Source organism: Chamaea fasciata, unplaced genomic scaffold (genome assembly GCF_029207755.1).
Source record: "Chamaea fasciata isolate MVZ Bird 193981 ecotype frontalis unplaced genomic scaffold, bChaFas1.0.hap1 SCAF_23, whole genome shotgun sequence".
NCBI lineage: Eukaryota > Metazoa > Chordata > Aves > Passeriformes > Sylviidae > Chamaea > Chamaea fasciata.
The window spans coordinates 946,006-973,924 of NW_027094108.1; the positions used below are offsets into that span (position 1 = coordinate 946,006).

The window sequence follows — 27,919 nt, forward strand, 5'->3', positions numbered from 1 at the left end:
CTGGCAAGGCTGGGTGCTTGGCAGGCACTTCTCGAAATGTTATTTGATCTGGCAGCACGATAGAATTGACTTGGATTACACAATTTTTTTTCACCCCCCGGTCGCTGTTTGAAAGTGATGCATCAGCGAGTGTTGTTGGAGAGCGTATTTTAAGACCTAAACTGCGTGTATTGGCTTTAAACAGGATTCCAGAGAGAGGCAGCTCAGAATTTGCCTTGTTTTGTGGTTAGGATTTATGAATTGAGGCGAGGGCTGACGTAATCTATCCGACCACTTCCTTTGTGTGTGTTTGAGAGTTGATAGTGCTTTGTTTTGCTCAAAATAGCCAGGACTGTTTCTTGAATACTTTGCTATCTCCTTTCTGCCGTGGCCTTCAGTGTGAGCAGACAACTTGTTCCAGTTGTGTGTGATTATGTCCCTTTGAGGAAATGGTTCCTTCCTTTTGTCACTGAGGTTCACTGAATCGCTTGTATGCTAAGTAGATGAGACTTTAATTTTAATTAACATAATGATGTGTACAGCTGTTCTGTCAGAACGCATCGCCTGTCTCTGCAATTTTACTGCAGGTTGTAGAGAATCCCTTGATGTGCCTCTCCAACCCTGTTTTGCTGACTTTTGTTTGTGTGAAGGTGATGAAGACGGGGCTTTGTCTCCTGTGGAGTGCTTAACTGCTCACTGCCAGAGCTGGGTTTGATTTTTGTGTGTGGGGAAGGAAATGAGTGTTTATCACTGAACTAATCCTAAACCTCCTTGTCTTTTGGGTGGAGGGGGGTTATGCTGCCCGTTGTTCTGCTTCAGGGTAGCCAGAAGTGATCTCTGCATTGCTTATTCTTTAATTCTTTAATGGCTATACAGCTTTATACACCCGGCTGTGAGTGTTGGGTCAGCGTGCACATGGTAACTGTTCCTTGCTCTGGGACTTCTTCAGGAGATGTTGGGAGGTTCTGCTGGTGTGGTGTGCGTTGGGTTGGAAGGCACACACTGCTCAGGATTAAAACAGTGCAGAGCGGCGTTTCTGTAACTTGTTGATATTTGTGGCTAACAGGATATCTCACCTGAGAGCCTGGAAAGACAAGCAGCTGTGGAGGCAGGGCGTAGAAATAGGTGCAGGGTGTTGAGTTTGGGCTGTTTTGGCCGAGTGATTTTCAGGTGAAGGCTGTGTCTTTGGGCTGGGCTCTGACTGAGTCAGGGTTGAGTTTTGTATCCAAAGGCCAGAACTCAAACTGCAATAAATCCTATTTTTGTCCACTCCTCTGGGTTAGGAGGGGCTGCTGGTGGCTGTGTCGCTCTGCCCAGCGGCCACTGCCAGCCCAGGGTGTCCAAACCCTGCGTGGAGCTGGCCTCGGAGCTGCTGCTGGTCCCGGTCAGACAAATCCCAAATTGCGCAGGGAGGCAGCAGGGTGTGCAGGACACGGGCTGGGCTGAGGGTTGGCTCTCAGGGTGGGATGTGCTCGGGGGCTTGCTGGGCTCCTTGGCTGACAGGGGACTGGACAGGACCAGCAGCATTTTCCAGGGCTTCCATGTAGGAATTCAGCAGGAATTCCGTGTAGCCTGAGCTGCTGGAGGCAGTGCTCAGCTCTGCCTGCTTTCCTGGGACAGGATCAACAAGCTGCACATCAGCTTCATTCCTTTTCCTGAGCTGTAATGTTTGGGCCAAGATACCTATGCCTGCTTTAGAATAACTTGTGTTTTCCCTTGAACTTCGTGTATTTGAAGTGCCAGGCACTGTAAGTGACACATGAGAGCACTGAGGAGTTCTGCTTTGCCTTTTAAAGGTAAATAAAATGCGAAAGTGTTTCTAACCACTGTGGTCCTGAGGAGCAGGCACCCTGATGCTCTGCTGGGGGTGGATATAAACGTTCAGTGCAGTGGGGAGAGCTTTGCCTGGAGTAATCACCAGCCCCTAACGGGCAGATTAATGTGCAAATCTTTATTAATGTGTGTAAAACCGTGTCAGGAGGGGCACTGGGGAAGGAGGGCTGTGTCAGGGCCGCTGGCATCATTCAGACTCGTGTCAACTGGACCTTGCTTAGCCTTGCTCCTTGTTTGGCTGATTCTCCAGCATTTCAGAACACGGGACAAATTTCTCTATTACCAAAGACTGGAAAAGCCTTTAATGATGTAACACTCCCAGATAAATAAAGAGGACCCATAAAATCCATCAGGCAACTTCATGGAAAACAATGTCAGGCATCTTGAAATGAATCACAGGGAAATCTGGTTTTTATACTTCAGCTTTCTTAGCAGAAGTGAAACTCTTTCCAGAAGAGTGGACAAAAATAGTTTTTATTCCAGGGTTTGCCTGGGGTAGTGGTTTGTGTTCTGACCTTTGGATACGAAGTGAGAACAAACAGTGTTGAAAAATGTAAATGATTAAAACAAGCTGGCCTTCCCAAGGAAACATTTGTGTCAAGTTTATCCAAGAAAAGGGCTTGGTAATTGGATAAGTGTTTTACTAGTGGAATAGACAGTAGTTGTGATGTGTAGATTTTCTCATAATGTGTTTTTTTTGTGTGTGTGTGTGTAATTGGTGCGTTTGGAATTCAGGGATTTCCTAATGTTAGCAGAAGTGCAGAAGAAGTGGAGGCTGTAAATTCAGCATTAACGATGTAGCTGTGCTCTTCTCTTGGGAAGGAATGGCACATTTTGAAAGGAAACTTGGTTTAATGGGTCTTCTGTGAACGGATATCACTTTCATTTTCATAAGATGACAATACAGTGTGAAATAACAAACCTGGAATGTGTTAGTGTCGGGGCCTAAAAGTTTTGATACTTGCAGGTTTTTCGGTCCTTATTTTTCCCTTTTTTTAAATGAGCTGACTGTAAAAAGCTGTGATTAGGTAAACCTCTTACTGAAAGCAACCAGTTTTGGTGTGGATAATTGCTGCTTCTGTAGCACCAATTTTGTGCACAAAATATATTTTGTCTTAAGTGCTGATTTGAATTTTCTTGATTCTAGCTAGAAAAAAAAAATGCCTTGGCTCTGGCAATGTTTCCTTTGTGAATCTGCTTATTTGTAGAGCTCAAAATGACTTGTTTTTTTGGAAGTAAAACTGCAATTTTGCTGGCAGGCAGTGTGTTCCAGCAGCATCTGCAGTCTAAGGTGTTCTGCCCTTACTGTGGGAAGTTCACTGCATTTCTGTCCTTGCCCACAGCAGGTTTTTTAACCCAGGCACAGGCTGAACCTGGGAACTCGGCTGGTTGTGGGTTTTGCTGCTGAGAGGTTTCCTGGATGAGCTCAGGCAGCCCCAGTGAGATCACGAGGCAGTGTGGAAATGACTGAGCCATGAGATGAGTCAATACAATTCAAGCACTTAAGGTTGGGGACTTTTTTTCCCCGAGTTTGACATAGTAACAGATCCCTGCAGAATTTATTCTTCCAAGCAGTCAAAACACGCTGTATTTGCTCCATTTCCTATTGAAATCTAACAAAGAAGCCAAAAATCAGATTTCCATTTCCTGGTAATAAAGCTATTCCTTCGAGATTAGAGCTGGGAATGGATTTTTTTATGTGTATATGGCAGTTCCTGCTTAATAGTTGAATGTTCTTTGGTGTCTTGTGTGCTGATGTGTGAGAGCACGCGAGCCAGAACTCATTTTCCCTGCGTGTTTAACATCAGACTGCTGTAACTGGCTTCAAATTGGAGCCCCAGCCCGGGCTTGGAGTTAAAACTGGGATTGAAGAGTTAAGAGCAGCCCAAGGTTATGGGATTGTTGGGAAGGCAATTGCCCTCTCCCAGTGCCATAAAGTAATTATGACCGGTGTATGAAGATGGGGTGCAGGCTGTTGGAGCACTCTGCCTGCCTTCACCAGGAATTGCACTGGCCCCTTTGTGTTGATCTCATCGTTTGCACATTCGGAGCATGTCTGCTATTTGCCACTTGCAGCTGGAAATGCTGAGCAGCTTTTAAAACCCAAACGACGCCATCTGTTTGTGTGGGCTTTGGGGGAGCTTTTTCACGTCTTGACATCATTTCACCTTGGCTCTGCTCTCTTTTGCACTGGGAGGAGTCGCTGAGGGAGGGAAGTGTGTTCTGGGTTAGACTGAGGGATGGAGGGGCTGAGCCGGGCTTCTGCAGCTTCATCTCGTGCTGGTTCTCTGCTGCCCTGGCACAGGCCAAGGTGGTGGTTGGAAAAAGCAGTCACGGTGCTCAGTTTGGAACTGGAGTGGCGCGTCGCCAGATGCTCCCGTGAAGTTGTTAAGACTAAAAAAAAATCAGGTTTCAGTCTTTTTGCAAAAATGAGATGTATGAAGTAGTGTAGTTTGTGACTGCGATGATGTGAAAAACAAATGCGGCTGTGATTTCCAGTCCAACCAGGCCTGACTTACCTTGGGCTTGGTAGTTGCACTGGAATTTCTGAGGGTTGGGACTCCTGGTGTCAGGTTTGGAGTCAGAGGCTCTTTGCCCTGGGAAGATGCACAACCTCCGTGGAGCTGGGCAAAGCAGCTCCTGTGGATTTTCAGAGCAAGGAGTCAGCAATATAAACTGGAATGCAGCTCAACATGTACACGCTGAACTTTAGACTCGGGCTTTTTTTAACAAAGGCTGCCGTCTAAAGTTCTGTTTTGGCACAAAACTTGATTGAATCCATGCTTTTGGCCGCGGTCTTCTCTTCCTGAGGGCTTGCTGTGGCATCCCAGATGCCAAAGGTAAATATAACTCTTGTTCTCTTCACTCGTGGGGGGTTCACAGTGGTTTAGGATTTCAGGGGCATGACAGAGCTCCCGACAGGGACATCTCTGCTCCGTGCACATCCCAGCTGAAGTGCAGAGAGTTGCTGGGGGTGAGAGATGAGGAATAAATTAAATCATAAAAGCGTCCTCGTGGTTATCTTTAGGAGAGGGTTGAAACTTTCCCTGCCTCTTCTGGCCTAAATGGTGCTCGTGACAACTTGAGTTTATTTTTGTTTTGAAGCATAATGTGTGAGGAAGACAGTGGTTATCTTAGGGTTTGGGGTTTGGTTTCGGTCTGGATTTATATAGGGATTTTTTTGTTTGTTTAGGACTCTTGCTGTGGTTTTTGCTTTGTTTGGGGTTTTTGCTTTGATGTGTTGTTTTCTGGAGGTTTTGGGTTGGTGGGGTTTTTTGCCCCCTCTCCAAAAGGACTGTTATGGGAGGTTGTTTTTTAAACTCTGAGCAGCATGTGTGGAGTTATCCCTGACTGGGAAGCAATGGATGAAGAAATGATGCTCACAGCACTGGTGGGAAATAATGAAAAGTTTCTCACTTGGCTACTGGGCTGAGAGCTTGAGAAAATTCCAAATACCCTTCTAAGAGTTTCTTTTTTCTTGGTCTTATCAATACCATTAGATCCTAAAACGCTCTACATTGCTTTTTACTTCATGTTTTGACCAAAAAAAAATAGTACATAACTTTGAAAACAGTTTTGAAATGTCACTTCCAGCAAAGTTCGTTCTGATTCAAAGGCCAGATCAGCATATGTGAGAAGCAGTCAGCAAGTAATAAATCTGAGCATAGCTGTGTGTGTTATCTCAGGGGAGAGGCTGGAGGAGGGCAGGAGGGAACAGCTTAATCCCTCAAGTGCTGGCTGGATTTAATTAGGTCCCAGTTGCTTGGGCAACTGGCACCTAGTGAATTTCCCTGTGTAGTGTTTTGAAAGCAGCTCTTAAGTCAGCTCCTGATTAGGTTTGTGTTTCAGAGCACACTGCCTGACAGGACATCCTTCTCCCTCCTGCTTGTTCAGCTGCTCAGTGCTCACGTGCACTAAATGATGGAAACTTCACAGCCAGGAGTCTTCAAAGCTGAGCTTTTACAAGGGAAACTTCAGTGCATCAGATCCCTAATAAATCATGTAATTTGTTTTGCTGTCTTTGGTTGCTGAGGGATCACAGGTTTTTCATTTGAAAGAACAAGGAGATATGGTGACCCCAGTTTGTTATTGGGGGAATAAAGGCTTTGCTTGGTCAGAGATGGATCAAAGACTGCTCTGAACAGTTTGTGGGGCTCTGCTTAGTCTGGTGTCTCGTCCACTACAGCCTGCAGGTTGCTTTATTAAACATTTAACGTTGTTTCAGGGCTGTTAGTGGTGTCTAACCTTAAAGCTTCACCTTGAAAATAGAGCCAGGAGTTTCACATTGCTTCATTTCAGGAAAATCACCTCCATTCGGGAGTTGCTTTCAGTGCGGTGCAGGCCTTGTGTGATCTTCATTTGCGTGTCACGGAGCATTAGCCTGTCATTATGAAAGCTGGGAAGGTTTTACGTTTTTGTTTTTAATTTTATTTCGTGTGCACGAGGCCACAAACCCAAAGTGCTGCCACAGGACCTCTGGATTCTGCTGGTGGCGCGGGATGAGGTGTGGTGGGAGCACAGCGTGGAGGAGGCCACCACATTTCGTGTGGAGCTTAGTGGTTATTTGCATTGGTTATTCTGTGCTCAATGGCTTAAGGTCTTCCTCTGCAGCCTGTTCTCGGCGGCTTACAAGATCAGACCCAAACCCAGGGATGCTGCTCGTGCTGCCACAGCAGATCCTGCCTGAGCCACACTCGAGTTCGGAGCCTCTGCTGAGAGCCCTGCCAGCAGAAATGATATTAATGTCTGAAGCGTGACCACAGCCAGCAGTTATTTCATGCAGTGTTAAAGTATTTCCTCTCTCGGTGTAGATTAGAAGCAGATTAATCACTTGGAGCGTTTCTTAATATTTTTTTTTCCCCCTCCTCTCATGGAAGATGGGGCTGGTGGTGAAGTCACTTTCGGGTGGGCGGCTGGGAGTGATGGGGTCACTCCTGCAGCAGAGACTTTGCTGTTTGAACATGATTTCGCAGAGTTGAAACACCCAGTGTGTGAGAGCTGGTCCTTTTATTAAAAACAGTGCTCCAAATCTGGGCAGGACCTCGGTTGTTGCCCAGGAGCAGTGACAGGGCTGCAGAGGAGGTGAATTTCTCAGTTGTCTTTGAAACTATGCGGGTTTTTTTTTTAGAAGGAACCTCTCTGACTTCCAGAAAAGCCAACCAGACTTGAGGGAAAACCCCCTGAAAGTCTGCGCAGTGAGAAACCATTGGATGGCCCCAGAGAAACGTGGAGTTCGGGAGCCGGGCAGCGCGTGGGTTCTTTGGGAAGCTCACCTCGGGCACTGCGATGTGCGAGATGCAGCTCTGGGGTGAAAACATGCTGGAAGTCAAAGGCTGACATTGACAGCTTTGGTTTCTCTCACTTGAGGTCATGCAAGAGCTCACGTGATCCCCTGAAACACAGAGCCTGTTTGCAAATACCTTTTAGCAGGCGTTGGGAGCCCTCCGGCAGAGCCCTGCGGGGTAACCGGCCCCGCTGTGGGGCTGCTGCGCGCCGGGCGAGTTCTGTGCGCTCGCACCCTTGTCCCACAGCTTCGTTCGCCCTCGCCCAGGGCTGTGTCTGTTCGCTCTCCCGCATCACCTGCCCGCAGCCTCGTGGCGGAACCTGCTGGTGCCGGCGGAGATTAAAGATCAGAGGTCGCCCTTGCAGCGGCGAGGTTTTACTGCTTTAAACGCCGGGTATTTATGAGTGTTTTCTGGGAGCGCAATAAAGGAAGCGAGGTGTAATTGAATCCATCTCGGCTGTTAAGCATTCTGAGCTGATGAGGAATAGGCTGCAGCCGGGCTCTAATGTGAGACGGGGCTCAGGCCTGCATTTCACACATGAATAAGCACATTTAATCTCCTGATTACAGCAGCGCTGCTGCGCCGGGCTCCCGGGGAAGGGGCTCTGACGTCTGCTCTGTCATTAGCCGAAATAAGCCTCTCCTCGGAGGAAAACCAGACCAATGGCTGGAATTAAAGGCAGTTCCTCCAGACAGGAATAGCATCTGTCTTCGTGCTTGTGCAGGAAGTGTTTTAAAACAGCGGGCAAGGAAAAAAAAAAATGTACTTTTAATATCTCTGGTTCATCCTGATAACCTCGTACCATCCTCCGCCCTTTGACTGGAGGAGGGTTTCTTTGTTTCCACTGTTCGGGAATTTTATGGAGCACTTAAGTGGCACAGCTTTAGTCAGACTTACAGATAGTCTCTAAATCTCAGGATGCTGCTTTCTTTGGAGAGAAATTGCTTTAATTATAGGCACGTTTCCCTGGGAATGTCTGGTCAGGAGCCCACCCTGCACTTACTCTTCCCTTTTGAGGAGCTCAGATGCACAACTGTGTCTGGAGTTAAATAAAACAGCTCATGTGGCTGAACACCAGAGGTTTTGCCTTCCCTGCTCAAAGGGGTTTTCCAAAAATAACCTGGTCTAGCTCTCTTTTGGGTGATTTAAATGACTGTGGTTTGAAGCTTTCTGGAGGATGAAAGGACTGCGAGGGGACAGCTGAGTGCTCAGCCATTTAAAAAATGGAATATCCAGTGGAGAGGAACTCAGCTAAAAACATGCAGGGAGGGACAGTTTTGTAAGTGTTTGTAGACGTGTTCCAGAGATGGAGGCGCCCAAATAAAATTCAGAGTGGAAACTGGCATTAGTTGAGAGTTGGAGATGAGTTCCACTCGCCCATTCTATAAACACACGCAAATGACTGCGGCCAGAACTGTGCAGAATTCATTTTTGTCTTAAAATAAGTGACCTAGAGGCAGCAAAGGGTGTGATGTGCTGGTGACTTTGATAATCAGGCATCCCATAAAACCATGGGACACGTGCTTCTGTTCCACGCAAGGATTCCTTCCTGTTCCCCTTAGCTTGGCTCTTCCTGTGTGCCAGGAATTTCTCTTCATGCTCTGATTTCTTTGCTGGTATTTCCCGGACCTGAATTTACAGCCCTTTGGGATGTTTTTATTTCACCTATTTCAGTAACAATACTGCAGACTTCTCTCTCTTTTTTATTTTTTTTTGCCACAGACTTGCCTGTCAGGAAATCCATCTGCACACTCGCAGGGTTTACCCTTGTTGCTCCTCAAAGTCTGTCTATCTGTTCAAAATAAACTGCTGCGTATAACAGCAAGGTTTTCTTCAACTTTTAAAATGTTTGGGTTTTTTTCTGTCCTAAATGTTGTTAAGCAACCTCACAGTGCAGATGTTCTCATGGCTCCAAATGACTTCAGGTTCCCCAGGTAATTGTTCTTGTTTTAAGAGCAGCTTCTGCAGGTCCCGTGGGCCTGTTCTCCCCTAACGGGGGAGTTACCCTGCCCTACAGGAGAGAGCTATCCTGCATTAGATGGTCATTTCTGAAAGTTCTGGGGTTTGATGGCGTGATGGGATGGCTGCTGCGCGTTACTCAGCCCTGTGTTGTGGCGATCATTTACAGTAAGCCTGAATGACTTCAGAGGAGGGTAAATACACGCCTTCGTATTTATTGTCTGTTTGCTCCCATGTGTTCTGACTACAGAGGCCATTAAAGCGGCTTTTGAGATGACAAGAGGAGCTCTGAGCAGCAGTTAATGGCAGGGATCAGTGCAGGGGAGCTGCAGGGCTGTGCTGCACTGCTGCCGATGCACCTTGGCTGCTCTCTGCTGCTGGAGTCACCTGCAAAGCACCTGCAGCTCCCTGGGGACAGGGATGGGGGGAAAAGGGATTTGGGGAGGGGCTGCCCTCGGGGTTCTGTGTGTCACAGCCAGGTGAAGGGGGGCTGAGCACTCAGGTGATCACCCGAGCAGCAGCCCCAGTGTCACAGTGAGTGTTTCCTGCCTCCCTCACCACACAGTGATGGAATAGAGAGCCTGGCTAATTGATCTGCTAATTTTGGCAGTGCGGAAACTTCCTAAGCCTGTATTGATTTCATGTTGCTGCTCTCGAACCAGTGTGGAGAGAAAACGTGGCTTATTTGGGATGGCGTTACTTTAATGTGTGTGAAACTGTCTGAAAGCAGGTGGAGTCACATCGCCGCTGTGGACGGGGTGCATAAATTGCCCATCCATTTTTGGAGGAGGTAGGAGCTGGGATCTTCATTCCAAATCTAATCCCCAGCCCTTCAGTCTGCTCTGTGGTCAAAGCTGACTCTTGTAGAATTTCAGTCCTTTCTGACCTCTCACAAATAGAAAGTTGTTCCACTCGTCCTCCCTCTGCCCACTAGAATAACACGGAGGGAAATGTTACTTTGCTGTCTTGGGCCCTTGCCACACCAATCCTTCAGAATCCTCGTGATTGCCTGGTACTTCCCTGGCACTTTCCTCTTGAAGATGTGACTGAAGAGGCACCAAATAAGCTGTCACTTTTCCCTGGATAAAGGCAGGGGTGTTTTTGCCGTGTGAAATCTCGCTTTGCCGCTCCTCCCCTGTTCCTGTGAGCCGTGTACCGTCGGGGATGTGTTGAGGAGAGGGAGTTATGATCTTATCTGAGCTGTCACCTGCACATCTCGTGTGTCCCAGCCCCTGGACCCGGATCTCGGAGCGATGTCCCCGGCAGGGCTGTGCGAGCGTGGGTGGAACGAGGGGCACTGCCCTGCCGAGCTCTGGCTCAGAAATGTGACATCTCCTGTTTGCTTGGCCCGGGTCAAGTCGGGTAAATAGCAGCGGGCCAGGAAAGGTCGTGGGAAACACCTGGAATTGTGTGCCTGGGCTGGAGAGGCAGTGACCTCCCAGCTCGCAGGGCTGATGGAGCAGGGCTGCCTCTTCCCCCTGCCCTGGCTCTGCTGGGGATGGGGGGCACGGAGCAGCCCAAAGTGAACAAACACACTTTAGTTTCACGGCCTTAGAGGGCTCACAAGGGCTGTGGGCTGTAAAAGTGTAACTGCCAGTGGCCAGTGCTGGCCACAGCGCTCCAGGGCTGTGTTTGCGTTAGAAACTCCAAACCCGGGGAAGGAGATAAGGGAGACAACGGGAAGAGGCGCATAAATCACTGGAGAGACTCCTAAGAGCTTGATAGGAGTTTTGGCCAAATCTTCTTCCCAGGAGGGTCCCAGACTTGTCCCCTGAGTGTTCCAGAATAGGCTCTGGGACCCCTTCAGCACCCACTGGGCACCAGCGGCGTTGGCACAGGACAGAGGAAAATGAACATTTTTACTGGCTGGGGCATTAATGTTCCGGGGAAAAAAGTTTTGTGTGTGTCTGTGTACTACTGGCAGGGAGAGATTTCTGTTTTGGCTCTGTGTGTGGTGGTTGACTGGAAAATTCTGTAGGCAAACCCAGCAGGATCTGGATTTTCGAAGCTGGGGCGAGTGCCTTCAGTAAAATCTCACCCCAGCAGTGAAAAACCGTCTAAGAAAAGTGGGGTAAAACTCTTTGCTGTATTCCCTTTTCACTTTTTCTTGCTTTTTTTGCTTTTTTTTCCCCTCCTCTCCTTTGCTGGTGTCTGAATTTGGGCTCAGCCTGCAGCTGCCGGTGTGTTGTTGCCAGGAGCACAGTGCCTGGCACTGGGAGGCGATGGATGGACCCTGGGAGTGGGGAATGTTCCGAGGGATATCCTGCATCAGCTCCTCACAGGCTTGGTCCCTCTGAGTATCTGCAGCTCAGGTTTTCCACGGCAAACAGGCGAGAGGGGAAGAATGTGGGAGAAAGTTGATAACAGATGTTCCCAGCCTCTCCTGGAAGCTGGAGGTTAAAGGTGTGTGGCTCCCCTGCAGTTAATGAGCTTTATCAGGGCCTGGGAGCAGTGTGGGCTGGCTGGAAACTCCCTGCCCCGGGCAGGCTGGGGGGCTGAGCCGCAGCTCCTGGAGTCCTGAGTTCAGCTCTTCTTCTCTCTGGCAGCTGAGGTTTCCTTTCCTTCATCTTTGACTTATCGGGTTTATTTTTCACTAATGATCTCAAAGCTTTTCTTAAAACCTTCTGAATATATGGGGAAACCTTTACGGGCTGTTTTCTCTGTTCCCTTTCTAAATTTTTTTTTTTTAAAGTTTTATTTTTGGTTTTAATCCCTTGCATTTAAACTGAGTTAAAATTCTTCCTTGACATCAAAATTAGAAAAGCTCCGTGGCAGGAACTCTGGCAGTGGCAGCACATAGTTCCTTTAATCTGGCATTTGCTGAAAACACAGTGCCTTTTTATCTGGCAATATGAGACTAAAAGCTTACAGAAGAATGGTCCTGTTGTGTTTATTAAGACTGGTAGCACATGACCAAACAAATCTTGTTAAACGATTGATCTGTCCTGCTAAAATGAGAAAAAGGAGCTCTTCTCCCAATTTTTAGTTGCCCTGCATTCTTAGATGCCTTCCTGTTAGTCTCGTAGCATTTCTGGTGGACTTGCTTTCACATTATCTTTAAAACCTGACTCTCTAATTCTGGTTAAGAGGTTTAAGTACTTAATGTGCCTTTTGCTCTGACAGGGGTTTGCAGGTGTGCAGACAAAATAACTCGGTGGGGCAGGTAACTTGTGGAGTAGCGATGTCCTCCTCTGCAGGGTTGGAGTGTGAGAAGGGTTTTGTGGCTGCAAAAAAGGCTGAAACTTTAATTTGAACTAGATTTAAAATGCTGGGAGGGGGAAAAAACCCCCACTGAACCAGGTGAATGTGGGGTAATGATCAGCTGAAAATAATGGTTATAAACTTCTGCACTTCAGATATTTAGATGAAGTTAAAGGTTAAATCGTGCCTGCTGGATTTCTCCAAAATCCTGGTGGGAGATTCTTGTTTCCTCATCGCGGGAGACCTGAGCATTTTAACAGGAATATCAACATTTGATGACGATGGGAAGTTGTCAGTATCTGCTCAAAGCAGAGAATAGGAGACTTCAGTGAGTAACTCTGCAAACACAGTTTTGGTTCATGTTTGATCTCTAAACAATTTAAGATAAAAAAGACCTTGCAAGTGTGATAGCAGAGTGGGTGGAGATAAAGAAAGTTACCCCAGAGTGCGTGTAATCACTTACTTGGAGAAGTGGCCACATCCTGGGGCTGCAGGTAAAAAACAACAGCAAAAAGGTCTCGGAGTGTGACTGCAGTGAAGTTTTTCCTCGGGTTTTTCAGCTTGCATTGAGCAGATAATGGACGGGGGCTGTTCTCCCACCCAGCTGTAGTGAAGTGATCGTTCCCCTTTTGGCTTCCATGGCTTTTCCCAGGGATGGATTCCCCTGGAAGGAGCAGGGAGTTTCTGTCCAAGGCACTCGGTGCCCTTCAGCCCGTGCTGCTGTTCCTGGGTGTCTCTGCTGGGGCAGAATGACAGCTGCAGCTGCTCTGGTGGGGTTTGGGGCAGACAGAGTGAGCAACCGCCAGGGAAAAATGACCGGGGCACAGAAAAATGCCAAAACCACTCCAGATTCCAGTGCTGCCCGGATCCTGAGTCCAACATCTGTGTGACTGTGTCAGCCCAGTTTGCTTCAGGGTGATGCCTTGGGCAGGCTGAGCTGGAACAGAGACTGGGCAGAGCTGGAGAACAGAGCAGAGATTTACTGAAAGGCCTTAAAGGACACACCTTGGGCAGGACAAGAGCCTGGCCAGGGCTATGCCCAAGGTGGACACAGAATGGTCCCAGAATGGTCAAAAATGGGCAAACGGTCACCAGGTCTCACACTTTTATGAGTTTTGGTCCATTTGCATCTTGGGGTTGAATTGTCCAGTTCAGCTGCAGGCTGTGAGGTCCCATCCTCCTTGTTTTCTCCCTTCAGCCACCCTTGGTTGTGCTTTTGGGGCTGAGAGTTGTCCTTGGTCTCCATTTGGGAAAGGATTTGTTTTGTGTCCCTGCCGTGTGCAGAGCTGAGTGACACTGACTGTGAGCTCAGAGCTGCACCCCTGGGCACCACAGAACCTGAAATACAGGAAATTAAAACTCAAGGCATCATTTCCCCCCTTTAGAGGCTTGGCAGGGCCTTTTCCTTGTGGAGCCTCAATTCTAAATATCTACTACAATAACAGATAATGATCTAACAATAGTTAACAACCAACAATAATAAACACCTGAAAATAACAAGCCTAATAACAGATAAATACCTAATGGCAAATAAATATTTAGCAGAGAAGAAGGCTCCCAGTGCTTCTGTAGCTCCCGTGATGGTGTTTTTTGGGTCCTGTGTTCATTCATGATTGCACCGAGAGTGGCACAAGTGCTGAGCCCACTCAGCAGCTGTGGCTGGTGCCTGATGTTGAGTCAGCAGCTGAGTTCTCACTGTCACATTTTGGTGAGGAGTGCTCAGGCTGCGCGTTGAGTTTGTGGCGGCTTCCCGTTCCGCGGTGGGTGAGGAGAGAACGTGTGAGATGTGGGGTGGTTTATTTTCCTGTCACAGCTCCTCTGGAAGTCACGGAGCTGCCTTATTCTCAGACAGGAGTATTCAGGGCTTCACGGTGGTGTTGGTTTAATCCTGCAGAATCTTTGAAGTTGAGTGTTTGGAGTGAAACAGTCTGGGAAATGGGATATATTTACGTAAGAAAGCAGTGGCTGTGACAATTGTTTTTTACGGGATCCCCCTGAAAAGGGAGCTGGGAGGGAAGTGGCCATTTGAGTGGAAATGTCACAGATGAGCAGACTGAGCCAAGTGTGGCACACGCCGATCCTTGCACAGCCCTCCAGTAAATGAAATAACCTGAACACGCTGTTTGTTTAGTCAGTGCTACTCTTCCATGCAGAGCTGTGTTGTGCAAAGAAAATAAACCCGGGGGGGAAAAAAATGGACATTTTGCACTTGGCAGTCAAAGGAAAGTGCTTGAGCTGCAGCTGTGCCAGAAGAGGGGTGTGATCCTTTCACTGAAGTGATCTTTGTATGAAGAGCAATAGAAAAAACGCCAAGCTTTGGTGCTGGGGAATTCCCTCACCTCTGGAAATTGAAGAAATTTAATGTTTCTTGCAGAAAGCCTGCAGGCTGTAGCTCTGACCATTCCCTGGCAGCTGACAGGTTCATTTGGTGCTCGGTGCACTTCCATCACATCCCCTGTGAGTTACCCCAGCCACTGCTGCCAGGGCCAGAGCAAACAGCATTTCCTACCTGCCTGCTGGCTTGGTTCAGGGAATGCTGACACGCCCCAGGCACAGCCTCAAAAAACAGCCAAAACTCCATTTCCCCCTTTTCAAGGCTTGGCAAGGCCTTTTCCTTGCGGAGCCTCTACTGTAAATATCTACTAATAATAGATACTCCGCGACAGATAAGTATCTAACAATAGCAAACAACTAACAACGATAAACACCTAAAAATAATAACCATCGTTTTGCAGCAGCGGAAGCAATTATTTGTCTCTTGTGCTGCTCCCACTGCTGCCAGGAGCAGGGACAGGAATACTGGGGGCTGGAGGAGTTTCCAGTGCGCAGGGTCGGGGGCTGCTCAGCTGGCTGCTCCAAAATCAAACCAGCCTTTTTCCTTCTCTGCCGTGGTTTAAAAGCCTGATGCACGAGCACTCGGTGCTCTCAGGTGCCTGCCCCGCTGGCTTTCCACACCGTGGGCTAATTCTGAGTTGCACCACGTAGGGGCTTCCTGGGGACTTAGCAATTGGGTGTGGGCAGATTCAGCATTATTGGGGAATTAAGGGGGGAAAAAAAGAGAATTTATCTCTGTGAGTTGAATGCCTCCTTTTTGAAATCTCCTCCTTTCATGAAAGGTCCTGCTTTTCTGTGGGGAAAAGCAGATTTCGTTAGTGCAGTTGTAACTACCGCGGTTTGCTTTGGTTTCAATTAATTAATTCCTGTAATCTGTGGATTACAGGTTAGCTCTATTTTTGGAGAAGCAGGGTAGGGGCAGGACTTGCTAACAGATTGCCCTGGAAGTGGCAGATGGCATCCCTTCCCCTGGACCAGCTTTGTAGGGCATGGTTTGTGAGAAGTAAAACAGTGCAGCCATTCGCTGGACTCCCTCATTTGCTTCCAGATAAAAGCTGGGCGCTCTCGCTCTTGCCCTCGTCCTTTCGGAAGGGTTTGATGGGTTTTGTTTTCTGCCCCGGCGTGCTCCCTGTTGGCTCCAGGTATCAAGGGATGTAACGGTGCTCACTGTTCTCAGGGAGCTCTCCCCATCCAAGACGTTATTTCGTGTCTGCAGTGAACTGAAGAATTTTTCTTAAGGGGTCGAGGGATCTTTTTTGGGGATGCAGGTAGCTCCAAGCATTGACCGACACTGAAGTTACCATTTCTGTGAAGCCTTCAGAAGGCTGCTCTGCATTTTCCTGTTTGTGCTTTCCACGCTGACTTGCTTTGGGATGCGGGGGTTTGTTCGGTTTTAATTTTTATCTCCGGGAACTGGAAGAATTTGGAATACTAACATGGCCTTTCTCTCTCTTTTCTCTCCCCTCCCCTCTTCAAGCACCTTTCTAAAACGCTGGGGTTGCTGGAGTGGTCGAATTTTTCCTGGCTTTGAGTGAGAAATTCAGAAGACTGAAGCCCAGGCTCACTGTCTACCTTTCACGGAGGCCCAGCCGTGAGAGGACAGAAGAAGGCACGTGGCGAATCATGACGGCGGACAAGGACAAGGACAAAGACAAGGACAGGGACAGGGACCGGGACAAGGAGCGGGACAAGAGGGACAAGGGCAGGGAGGGCGAGAACTCGCGGCCCCGGCGCAGCTGCACCCTGGAGGGGGGTGCCAAGAACTACGCCGAGAGCGAGCACAGCGAGGACGAGGACAATGACAACAACAGTGCCACCACCGAGGAGTCCACCAAGAAGAGCAAGAAGAAACCCCCCAAGAAGAAGTCGCGCTACGAGAGGACCGACAACGGCGAGATCACGTCCTTCATCACCGAGGACGACGTGGTGTACAGGCCTGGAGGTGAGCAGCCCCGGGTTGGTGTTTCCTCTGCTTTGTGTTCCCAGAGCTGCCAGGAGGGCCAGTTCTGGGCTTGGAATTATCCCTGTCCTGGAGGTGAGGAGCCCTGGGTTTGTTTCCTCTGGGGGCCCAGGGCTGCCAGGAGGGGCACTTCTGGGCTTGGAATTATTGTCCCTGTTCTGGGGGACAGTGTGGGACTAGAATTGTCCCTGTCCTGGGGGATGGTGTGCTCTCGGGTTGGGATTGTCCCTGTCCTGGGGGATGGTGTGCTCTGGGGTTGGAATTGTCCCTGTCCTGGAGGATGGTGTGCTCTGGGGTTGGGATTGTCCCTGTCCTGGAGGATGGTGTGCTCTGGGGTTGGGATTGTCCCTGTCCTGGAGGATAATGTGCTCTGGGGTTGGGATTGTCCCTCTCCTGGAGGATGGTGTGCTCTGGGGTTGGTATTGTCCCTGTCCTGGAGGATGGTGTGCTCTGGGGTTGGGATTGTCCCTGTCCTGGAGGATGGTGTGCTCTGGGGTTGGAATTGTCCCTGTCCTGGAGGATGGTGTGTGCTCTGGGGCTGGAATTGTCCCTGTCCTGGAGGATGGTGTGCTCTGGGGTTGGGATTGTCCCTGTCCTGGAGGATGGTGTGCTCTGGGGTTGAAATTGTCCCTCTCCTGGAGGATGGTGTGCTCTGGGGTTGGGATTGTCCCTGTCCTGGAGGATGGTGTGTGCTCTGGGGTTGGGATTGTCCCTGTCCTGGAGGATGGTGTGCTCTGGGGTTGGAATTGTCCCTCTCCTGGAGGATGGTGTGCTCTGGGGTTGGGATTGTCCCTGTCCTGGAGGATGGTGTGCTCTGGGGTTGGGATTGTCCCTGTCCTGGAGGATGGTGTGCTCTGGGGTTGGAATTGTCCCTGTCCTGGAGGATGGTGTGTGCTCTGGGGCTGGAATTGTCCCTGTCCTGGAGGATAATGTGCTCTGGGGTTGGAATTGTCCCTGTCCTGGAGGATGGTGTGCTCTGGGGCTGGAATTGTCCCTGTCCTGGGGGTTGGTGTGCTCTGGGGTTGGAATTGTCCCTCTCCTGGAGGATGGTGTGCTCTGGGGTTGGAATTGTCCCTGTCCTGGAGGATGGTGTGTGCTCTGGGGCTGGAATTGTCCCTGTCCTGGAGGATAATGTGCTCTGGGGTTGGAATTGTCCCTGTCCTGGAGGATGGTGTGCTCTGGGGCTGGAATTGTCCCTGTCCTGGAGGATGGTGTGCTCTGGGGTTGGAATTGTCCCTCTCCTGGAGGATGGTGTGCTCTGGGGTTGGAATTGTCCCTGTCCTGGAGGATGGTGTGCTCTGGGGTTGGAATTGTCCCTGTCCTGGGGGATGGTGTGCTCTGGGGTTGGAATTGTCCCTGTCCTGGGGGATGGTGTGCTCTGGGGTTGGAATTGTCCCTGTCCTGGGGGATGGTGTGCTCTGGGGTTGGGATTCTCCCTCTCCTGGAGGATAATGTGCTCTGGGGTTGGGATTGTCCCTGTCCTGGGGGATGGTGTGCTCTGGGGTTGGAATTGTCCCTGTCCTGGGGGATGGTGTGCTCTGGGGTTGGGATTCTCCCTCTCCTGGAGGATAATGTGCTCTGGGGTTGGGATTGTCCCTGTCCTGGGGCAGGCTGCAGCCTTTCCCTTGCAGACACACGTGGGTGGGCATGGAAAGCTTCTGGCTGTACCTTGTGATATCTGACTTGTGGGAATGAAGTCGGCTCCCCTTTGGAAGCTTTCCACTTTCTGCTCTGCTTTCCAGTGCACGAATTATCTGTGTATCACAGGGAATCTCTGGCCTGGGAGTTTGGAAGCCAAATTGGATAATGCATTAAATGCTTCACTCCCGCTTTGGAGCAAGACCCGCTCTGAGCTGGGGGGATGTGGAGACATCTTCCAGCTTTTCTGGGAATCTCTGAGTGCTCTGTGGAGCTCTGCCCCTGTGCTCTGTGAAATACAGCCCGGGTGACTGAGGGTCTCTCATAGCTGCAATTCCACTGATTCCAGCCCCCGCTGATGGCTGTGGCTGTGCCCAGAGCAGTGTTGGGGTCAGGGATGTTTTGGGGCAGCGCCAGGAGCTTGCAGTGTGCTCTGCATGTCGTGGATGTGCCTCTTAGTGCCTGCCAAGCTCACAGGAAGTTTTTTAGGGTCTCGGCTGAAGGATTCAAGGTCTAACCTGTGGCTGCTGCCAGGGAATGTTTTCATCTCAAACTGAAATGAGATGACCCAGCTCCCTTTTTGGAGTACAGACTTCCCTGCTGTCTGCAGAACACTTGAGAAGTGCTGCTTGGGGTTTGTTCCCCCAGGGCCCTGGCAGTTTGGTGTTCCTGCAGTGACACTGCTGGGGCAGACAGGGATGGTTCCAGGCTGAAAACGGGGATCCACTGGGCTCACATCCATCCCATTTTCCACGAGGTGCTGCACAGCAATCCCCTGGATCAGATGTGAATGTTGGAAGTGCTGCATCCAGTTTTTTAGTGGCTGTGCGTGGGGGGCACGTCCAGGTGCTGTTTTCCATCCTCCTCCTTCCTCAGGAGCCTGGAGCACTCTGGTTTTCCCTTAGCTCTGCCAGCATTAGTCAGAACAGCTTCTCCTGAAATGCTTCAGCTTCAATTCCAGCTCCTTTCATCCATCACTGCAAAGGAGCTGTTTTTGCCGCGGTGTCAGGGCTCGTGCCTCGGCAATATTTGTTTTTGAGCAGAGGCAACTGGGAGCCCGTGGAAGCGTCAGCTTCGGTGGCAATCTGATTTTCAGTGTCAGAGGATGAGAAATAATTCAGAATCTGTTGAGAACAGCTGTTGTGTGGGCCCAGGAGGACAGAGTGATACACTGCCTTCATTGGAAACAGGGTTGGCTTCAGATGGAGATGGGAAATGAGTCTGTGGGCTCGGTTTTACCCTGCAGTGGGATGGGGCAGGGGCTGTGGCTGCCCTGGAGGAGTTTGTCCAGGGGAAGGAGCAGGAAAAGCCAATCCTGTCTGTGGGAGTGGGGATATTCTGTAACTGTGCTGTGACTTAAACCCCTGCAGATTAAATATTACTTTTTATTAATAGTAATCAGCATGAGAGATGTACCCTGGCACTGAAACTTTTGTTGTGTTGGCTCTTTGTGCTGGTGGAAAACTTGTCTTGGAAACTGCTGAGAGCGATGGGAACAAACATGAGCTCAGCTCTGGAGGGACCTGGGCACGGCTGGAACCTTCCCTGAATATACCCATTTTAAGTTTGGTTTTAAAGGTAATTTCTTATCAGGAGCGAGGTCTTCAGTCCACATCCCTGTGCTGGAGGGGTTCTAAACCCAAGTTAGCACCCATTACAGAAGGAGCTCCTCCAGCTCCTTACATCCAGGGAGATGCATTTGTGGCTGAGGGTGAAAATTACATCAATTTTAAGAGGGATTAGAGAGTTTAAATTAATGAGACACAGCAAGGATTAGAAAGATGGAAATTAAAGGTGTGTGCAGAAGGGATAGCTGTCTTCAGCTTACATCTTCCGGGCTTTAAGGAGAGGAAATCCTTTCCAATCATTTGGTTCTTTCTCTTAAGTGCTCTCATCTGATGTGGAGGAAAGTTCAAGGTCTGCATTTCTTGGTTAAAATCTCATTCTGTGTTTACCCCATTGCTGTGGAGTACTTAATCCTGCACTTAATTCTGCTTTTTTTTTTTTTTTCCTGTGCTGAGCTCAGCAGCTGTATTGGAGCAATAGCAAATAAACTGTAAATAAACAGATAATCAAGATCATTGAGGGTTTTTTTTTTTTTCCAGTGAAAGGTTTCCCTGCATTGTTACCATGTAAATACTGCTCTTATTCATTTGCATGGAAATAATGAATGCGTGCACAGCTTTAAATAATGTATTAAAAAGAATTGAGCAGGGCTTAGACAACACTATGCAATTAATCTTCTCTACTTTGCTGGAAATCACAGTGGCCGTTCCTAAAAGCTTGTTGGCCCAGTTCCCCATCTGTCCTCTCAGTTTCCACAACCTCCCTCCCATTTCCTTCCAAATCTGATCTCTGGGCTTTTTCCTTCTTTTTTTTTGTCCCCTCGCAGTTCTCTACGTGGTGTTGTCAGAACACCTGTTGGCGTGGCATGAATTTTTGTTGCACGGTGTGTGTTCACATTTGCTTTAGGCTTCCTCGGCATAGGGAGATGACAATGACAGTTGTGTTAAGACTGAGAGTTTGGGTTTTTTTTTTTTTTCCTCCTCTTGGATTTCAGTTGAGACCATTTAATGCTGATTTTCCTTCCATTTCCCACGCAGCCTGATCCCTTCTGCACCACTGGCTTTTGGCAAAACCCACCTCAGGAAGGGCTTTTCCCGAAGCAAAGGCACGGGGCTGGTGCTGCTGTGGTGGCACCTGCAGTGCTGGTGGCAGTCTGGGTGGGCGCCTGGGCAGCGCAGGTGACAGTCACCTGGAGCTGGCGACGGCATTGTTTGCTCTGCCTGCGTAGGAGCACCTAGAAGGATGTGCAGGAATTAAAAGGCCTCAGCAGGGCTCTGGTTGTGCAGTGGCATCAGTGATGTGTAAGCAGCACATCAGGAGGAGGTGAGGCAGGGTGAGAGGAATCACCAAAATCTCCTGATCCCGGCAGAGTTCCTGTGTGCTCTGGGGGGTTCCGGTGGGGAGGGAAGTTTGGCACAGGGTGGAGCAAAGGGGGGTCCTGCAGTTTGCACTCGGGTATTTTCTGTTTTAGAGCATGTTGTTGCTTTTCAGGTGAGCACTGGGTAAACTGGGCAGCAGTTCCAGTGTGCAGGGACTGAGATGTGGCACTGCGCGTGCTGAGAAAAGTGGCCCTGCCAGAATTCAGTATAAAAATACACAGAATACAAACAGGAAATATTTTTTTTCTATAAGCTTTGAAGTTCTGGCAAGTGTGTTTTGGGCTGCTGGAGCTGGAAGGAGGAAAGTTAATTATTTTCTGGGAGGTTTTAATTTGGATTTGTTGCTTGGGCAGGAGGAAGAAATGCAAGGGAAGGATTCTCTCAGCTGTACGTTGTTATTTTAGGAGGTCTTGGCCAGGCTGTCGTGTTCTGTGCAGGACCAGGTGTGTGATGTGTGTTTTTGCACACACAGGGGTGTGCTCTTCTCTTCCCTCACGAGCTCCAGGGTTGATACGAGCGCGTGTTCTGGAGTGGTGCAATCTGTATTTTCCTCTTCTTCCGAAAGTCTGTTACCATTGTGATGGGGAGACTGTTGAAATAATTCGGCACCAGACTTTGAGCTGCTGTCAATAGGAGCAACCTCAGGAGCTGTGCTGCTTCGTGTGCTTGGCAAAGTCCCCTTGTTTGTCACGCTTCCACCACTGTTTGCAGCTTTGCTGCACATGTGAGCAGCGGGGAGGAAAACTCGGCAGGCTTTCTTTAGAAAATGTCATCTTCAAAACTTGTGTTTCAGCGGAAACAAACGCACCCTTTGCCCATTCCTCCTTCAGGAATTACAAGAGGGAAAAAGCCATTAGAGAAAAGGCCTGGATTAGCAGGTGAGTCCCAGAGCGCAGGAGGGGAGTTCACAAAATGCAGGAAAACATCACAGGAGGGTTTTCTTCGAGGCTGATTGAAGAGTGCAGGGGACAGAGTGCAGGAACAGCCTGTTCCAGTCCGCAGCTGGTTCTGTTTTGTTCTGGGACATCCCAGGGCTGTAATTAGTGACTGGACACTGGGAGAGGGGTGGATTTTAGAGATCAGCTGAGCAGGTGAATGATCCTGAGCCTCAAAAAACCAGTTCAGGCTGCAGCAGAGGCCAGGTCAGCCCCTGATGCACAGAGGTGACTTCTGTCCCTGCTGTCACTACAAACCCTGAGCAGGAGCCAGACTGGAGGGAAAAAAAAAAACAAAGACATTTCCTGAGTTCCCATTTTCTTCTGCTGTGTCCAGGGCAGCTGCTGGAGCCTGACAGATGGAGCCTTAAGTGCAGATCAAGGTTGAGCTGGCAAATGGATTCCTCTGGCTTTGTTTGGCTCTGGATAAATCACAGGGAGCAGCTCAGAGGGGCTGGGGCTGCCCAGGGCTGCTCTCTGCGTTCACCGTTAGTTTTCCATCCTCACCTCATCGTTAGGTTGAAGATGAAGGAGAAGGGTGCCGTGGCAGTGCTGGAGCAAAGTAAATACAGTTGTGCTGCGAGCTCAGCTCCACAGCTGCTGCTCTGATCTGTCCTCTAGGAGAGGCTTCTCGGAGATAGTGACATTTCATTTTCCTCCCCTGGACACGTCTCTGCTCGGGGCTGCAGCTGACGGGATGGGTGCTGCTGTCTGTGTGACCAGGGGGATGGAGCGATGGCCCAGTTAGCGGGGAAATGGGAATGGCTGGCACTTTTCTACCTCGGGGTACGCAAATAAAGCCCGTCCGTGTGTTGGTGAGGCATTGGGGCGTGTTGCACCGGAGTTATCATCAGGACAGCAAAGGGAGGGGAGTTAAACAGCCCCTTGGTGTCTGTGGTGGGCTTGGCAGTAGCTGAGTCTCCTGAGAGGCTCTTTGAAGGAAGTCATGCGGTGACGTGGTGCGTTTTTGGTGCTGGTTGTGTCTCCCGCGTTGGCCACGAAGAGCTTTGGGAGGCAGGTGACGGGGGATTTGTGAAATGTCACTGAGGAGCGCCGGGGACGAGTGTGGCACCTCCAGCAAAAGTTTCCCGTGGCCTTCAAAGGCCAGAGAAAGGCTGTCAGAAGTGTGCAGCAGAGCTTCTCCGGTGCTGGAGGAGGATTTCAGACTAAGTGGTTATTTAATGAATTTCTTTCATCAGCCTGGATTCTTGTTCCCACCCCCTCCTCCCTTTTCATGTGTTTAATTGAAGAAACAACTCCGAGGCAGGAGGAGCCGTGGTGTCTCTGCTGGCAGCGTGGCATTTTTGGTGTAAAAACCTTTCGTGCTTTGTAGCAGGTCTGTTAACGAGGGATGTGTGAATGCACCTTACGAGGAGAGCTGTGCAGCGTTGTGGACATGCTTGAAAAGTGCAGGAAAATAATTGGTGTGGGAAATGATGTAGCTGGGGGCCTGAGCTGCAGAACAGTTGCTTTTATGAAATTGGGAGCTGCGGAGTACAATTAGCTGTCATTAATTTTGTTGAATAGAAATATGTTCCATTTATTGTACAATCAGGAGCCAGGCTTGAATGGGTTTAAATAGATGAAATCTAAATTATACTGACAGTCCATTAAACAGCAGCAAAACCCCTTAAAGAAAATGGATTCACCGCGATACCGGTTTATAATAAAATCATTTGCCAAATAAGAGCTGTAGCCCAGGCCCTGGGAATACTCCCGTGAGCTTCAGCTGAGCACAGTAAATTGCTTGAGCCATTTATTGCAGAGCAGGGCTGGAGCTCCTCGTTCCCTGACAAGGAGCCAGCAGCGCTGCCTGAAATCTGCTCAGCAGGAAGTGACACGAAAAGATCAGCCTGGCAATTTGTTTGCTGTCAGCCATCTGGGGCGGGAGGCGCGAGAGCTCAGCTCCCTACCTGTCCCTGGGAATTCTGCTGGAGCCCAGAGCTGGTGTTTGGCCTCCCCAGGTTCCTCCTGGCTGTGTCTGTCACTGCACCACCGTGCCAAACGCGCTGCCGCTGGAGGTTTGTCTCCCTTCCTGACCTTGGTCTGCGAGGCTTTGGCAGTTTTCCTGCTCCTGGAACGCAGGCGGGTTCGGATTTGAGCCTTTAGGGCTGGCTGAGCGCTGCAGGCAGTGGTGGCCATCCTTTGGAAGGTGCCACTGGCTCACTGATGGGCTGTGACTGCTGCTGCCCTGCTCCCAAAATCCCACCGGGCTCTTCTGGGGCGCGGAAGGTGCTGACAGTGAGCCTGGGGCCCCTCTGCCCCTGGAGAAGGATCCAGGATTTCCTGCTCAGCCTTCCCCAGGGGCTGGCACGGGCACCACTGAGCCTGTGAATCCCAGCACGGAGGAGTGTAAATATTCCTTAATTCAGGGTGTAAATACCCCTCACCTGCTGGTCCCACAGCCTGAGCCGAGGGTTTGGACACGTCTGCGCACACACACGTGCAAAGAATGAACTTGTGCCTGATGAAACCTGGTGGGGAGGGTTGGAGAGAATTCCTTGGCAGAGGCTTTCAAGGAATATCTTCCCTCTGGAAGCGTGTGCTGTGCAGAGAGCCTGTGGCTTTGTTCCTGGCGTGATGCAAGTGTTGACTCATTAGGTAAAACATGAAAGGATTCTTCTAATTATGAAGGTGGTTGCTACAAAGACTGCAGCGTTTGAGCTGCTCAGGGTTCAGAAAATGGAGCTGGTTTGGGGTGGTTTTCCAAGGGAATTTTTTTGTGTCCGTGCGTTGAAGCTCTAATTTTAAAAGCAGCTTTTAGTGTGGGAATATTAATGTAACCCTTCAGAAGTAGGGCACATCTGGTGAGTATCACAAGCCCAAAGGCAGAATGACTCCGTACCATGTGTCAGGGAAATGCTTCATCTCCAGTGGGACGTTTTACACGGAATGGGGAAGTGAGCAGTGCCCTCGTGGCCGCAGACAGGCAGGGAATCCACTCGGCATTTCCTCACTCTCCTTCTCCAAAGCTCATGGAAAGCCCTTTTATTTTTAGTTTGCTTTATTCTCGTTCATTTTCTTTCCTTTGGGAGTTATTTGCTGGTTTGTCTGAACTGCTGAACTCTGGGATTTAACACATCAGGTGTTGAGTTTGCCCCGGGTGGTCCTTGGGGATGTTACCTGCGGAAAGCCAGGGGGGGAATTTGCAGCTCCCCCATTTCCTTCCCGGTTTCCTGGGAAATGGGGAACATGTCAGGATGGCTGTCCTTCAGTGGAATAAATCAAATGACACTTGACTCAAGTTGTGTAAGCCTGTGCAGAAGCTCTGAGCAGCCAGAGAGAGCTGCAGTTGTTCCAGAAGTGTGTGGTCAGTGGAAAAAAGGCCACAAAGGCACATTCCAGCATGCTGAGATGAGGAAGGGGCCATTCTGCAGCTTTCAGTGGCACAAATCTGATCTGTGCAGCTTTGTTGCGTATTAGAAAGATGATAATGCAGTTTTCCTTTTCTTGGGTCCCCATGGAAGCTGTTTGGATTTCTGGCAAATGAAGGAGTTGCTCTTTATGGCCAGTTTTGAGAGGCTGCTGTGAGTGCCTCCGTAAATATTCTCCTTTTCCGGGGGGCACCTTTCGAGTTTCCATCATCCACGGCATTGCTGTGCACCTGAATAAACTTGTTTTCCTTCTCTGCCCGGCCTCTCTTGCTTTGGAGACTCGTAACTGGGTGTCATCATTGTTTTAGGGCCTGGCAGGCAGCCAGCAGCGCCTCCCTCGCAGCAGCCCAGAGCCAGTCTTTATCCACAGGAGATGCCACATCCCCTCGCTGAGTGCCAGCCTCTTCACAGGGGTGCTGGGCTGTCTGCTCTGCCTGCTGCCTGATAAAACTCTGCAAAAATGAGGCTGGCGCAGCCCAGGAGCCGGGGGAGGTAAAAAAACCAAAAAGATCCTGCAAGTGTCTGTGTCAGAAATCTCCCATAGCTTCTTCCCCCCAGAGTTCCTGCAGATGAGTTCTGGTGGGGCAGGATAGGGATGGATGGCTCAGGATGGGGATGGATGGCTCAGGATGGTGGGGCAGGATGGGGATGGATGGCTCAGGATGGTTCAGGATGGTTCAGGGTGGAGCAGGATGGGGATGGTGGAGCAGGATGGTTCAGGATGGCTCAGAATGGTTCAGGATGGCTCAGGATGGTGGGGCAAGATGGGGATGGATGGCTCAGGATGGGGATGATGGAGCAGGATGGTTCAGGATGGTTCAGGGTGGCGCAGGATGGTTCAGGATGGTTCAGGATGGCTCAGGATGGTTCAGGGTGGCGCAGGATGGTTCAGGATGGTTCAGGATGGCTCAGGATGGTTCAGGGTGGCGCAGGATGGTTCAGGATGGTTCAGGATGGCTCAGGATGGGGATGGATGGCTCAGGATGGTTCAGGATGGTTCAGGATGGTTCAGGGTGGAGCAGGATGGGGATGGTGGAGCAGGATGGTTCAGGATGGCTCAGAATGGTTCAGGATGGTTCAGGATGGCTCAGGATAGTGGGGCAAGATGGGGATGGATGGCTCAGGATGGGGATGATGGAGCAGGATGGTTCCGGATGGTTCAGGATGGCTCAGGATGGGGATGGATGGCTCCAGGTGGAGATGGGTGGCTCAGCTCATGGAGTGAGTGACTGCAGCCTTGTAGAGTGCGATCCTCAGCCGAGGAAATCTGGGATAACAGGGCCGCAGCAATACTCGGATGTGGTGAAGTTGCTGGAGCTTCCAAGTGGGCTGGATTGGATCGAAATGCGTCGTACAAAACTCTGAGATCCTGGAGGTTTTCTGTAGAAATCCCAAAAAGTTGATGGAAAATCCCCCCTGGGCCAGTGGCGTTTGTTGTCTCTCCTGTGTTTTGAGCAGCAGTTCCTTATCTGTGTGTGAGAGGGGACACCAGGACTGTCCTTTAAATATTTGCTGGGCTTTGGGGCTGGCATCTCTGTGTTTAGCAGGCTGTGTGTGAGTTTGCCGAGTTCCAAGGTCAGGATCATTAATCAGGCACTTCTCTCCCACCCTGCCGTGTTCTCATTCCGAGGGCATTGCTTTTGTTGTAGTTCTTGCCAACACTGTTTTGAATACAACAGACCTTATGTTACAGCAGCCTTGGAGAGCCCAGTTGTCAAAAGCAAACAAAAATAATTACTGTGTTTCTGTCTTGTCAAACGTAATTGGAGAAAGCGCAGGCCTTCCCCGAGGTAAATCGAATTTAAGTTTGCTGTGTTTTGTCTGTGATTGGTTGCCTTGGTTTTCTTCACCATTAGAAGAGAAAATATGTTAGTGCTGGGTTCTTAATGGCAAGCTGACCACGAAAAATCTGATTACTTCCCTCTCTTATTTTGGTCTGGTTCATAGGCTGTGACCTGGTCATTGTTATTAACTCAATCCAGAGTGGTCTTGAAATTCTTGTCTTTTTGTTTTCCTAGCAAAATGTCTTTCCAAATCAAAGTTAATTTTCATGCAGTTAATTCCCTTATTTATCATCATAAATAGTCGCTATTTTTAGACCCCACTCTGAATAAATTACACAATATGCAAATGAAGCGGTGGTTCTTTCGGAGTTTAAGCTGTGTTTTGAATTTATCCTGTTTTTTTATGTTCCTTCTCGGAGGCACAAAAGTTAATGCCCATTATTCTAAAACCTTGTGTTTTCAAAGATTGCGTTTACATCGAGAGTCGCCGGCCGAACACGCCCTATTTCATCTGCAGCATCCAGGACTTCAAACTGGTAAGGAACATTTTCACATCTCCTCCTTCCCCAGGCCCCAGAGAGGGGGACAGTTCTCAGCCTGGATCCCTTCCTCTGAGGGAATCTTTACCCTCTGAACCAGGAGCTGGGTTTTGTTAAACCCCGGCTTTGGTGCGGCCTCGCTTCCCCGGGGCA

General features: G+C 49.6%; 1 protein-coding gene across 2 annotated transcripts in view; it reads left to right on the top strand.

The window, feature by feature from the left end:
- The window catches only part of RERE (arginine-glutamic acid dipeptide repeats), a 180,213-nt gene that overhangs the window by 41,321 nt on the left and 110,973 nt on the right, over positions 1 to 27,919 (top strand). For both annotated transcript variants that reach the window (XM_066202941.1, XM_066202940.1), the window contains exons 2-3: positions 16,069 to 16,533; positions 27,693 to 27,763. In XM_066202941.1, the coding sequence (XP_066059038.1) occupies positions 16,215 to 16,533; positions 27,693 to 27,763 (390 nt within the window). In that variant the 5' untranslated portion in view covers positions 16,069 to 16,214. The remainder of the gene's footprint in view (positions 1 to 16,068; positions 16,534 to 27,692; positions 27,764 to 27,919) is intronic.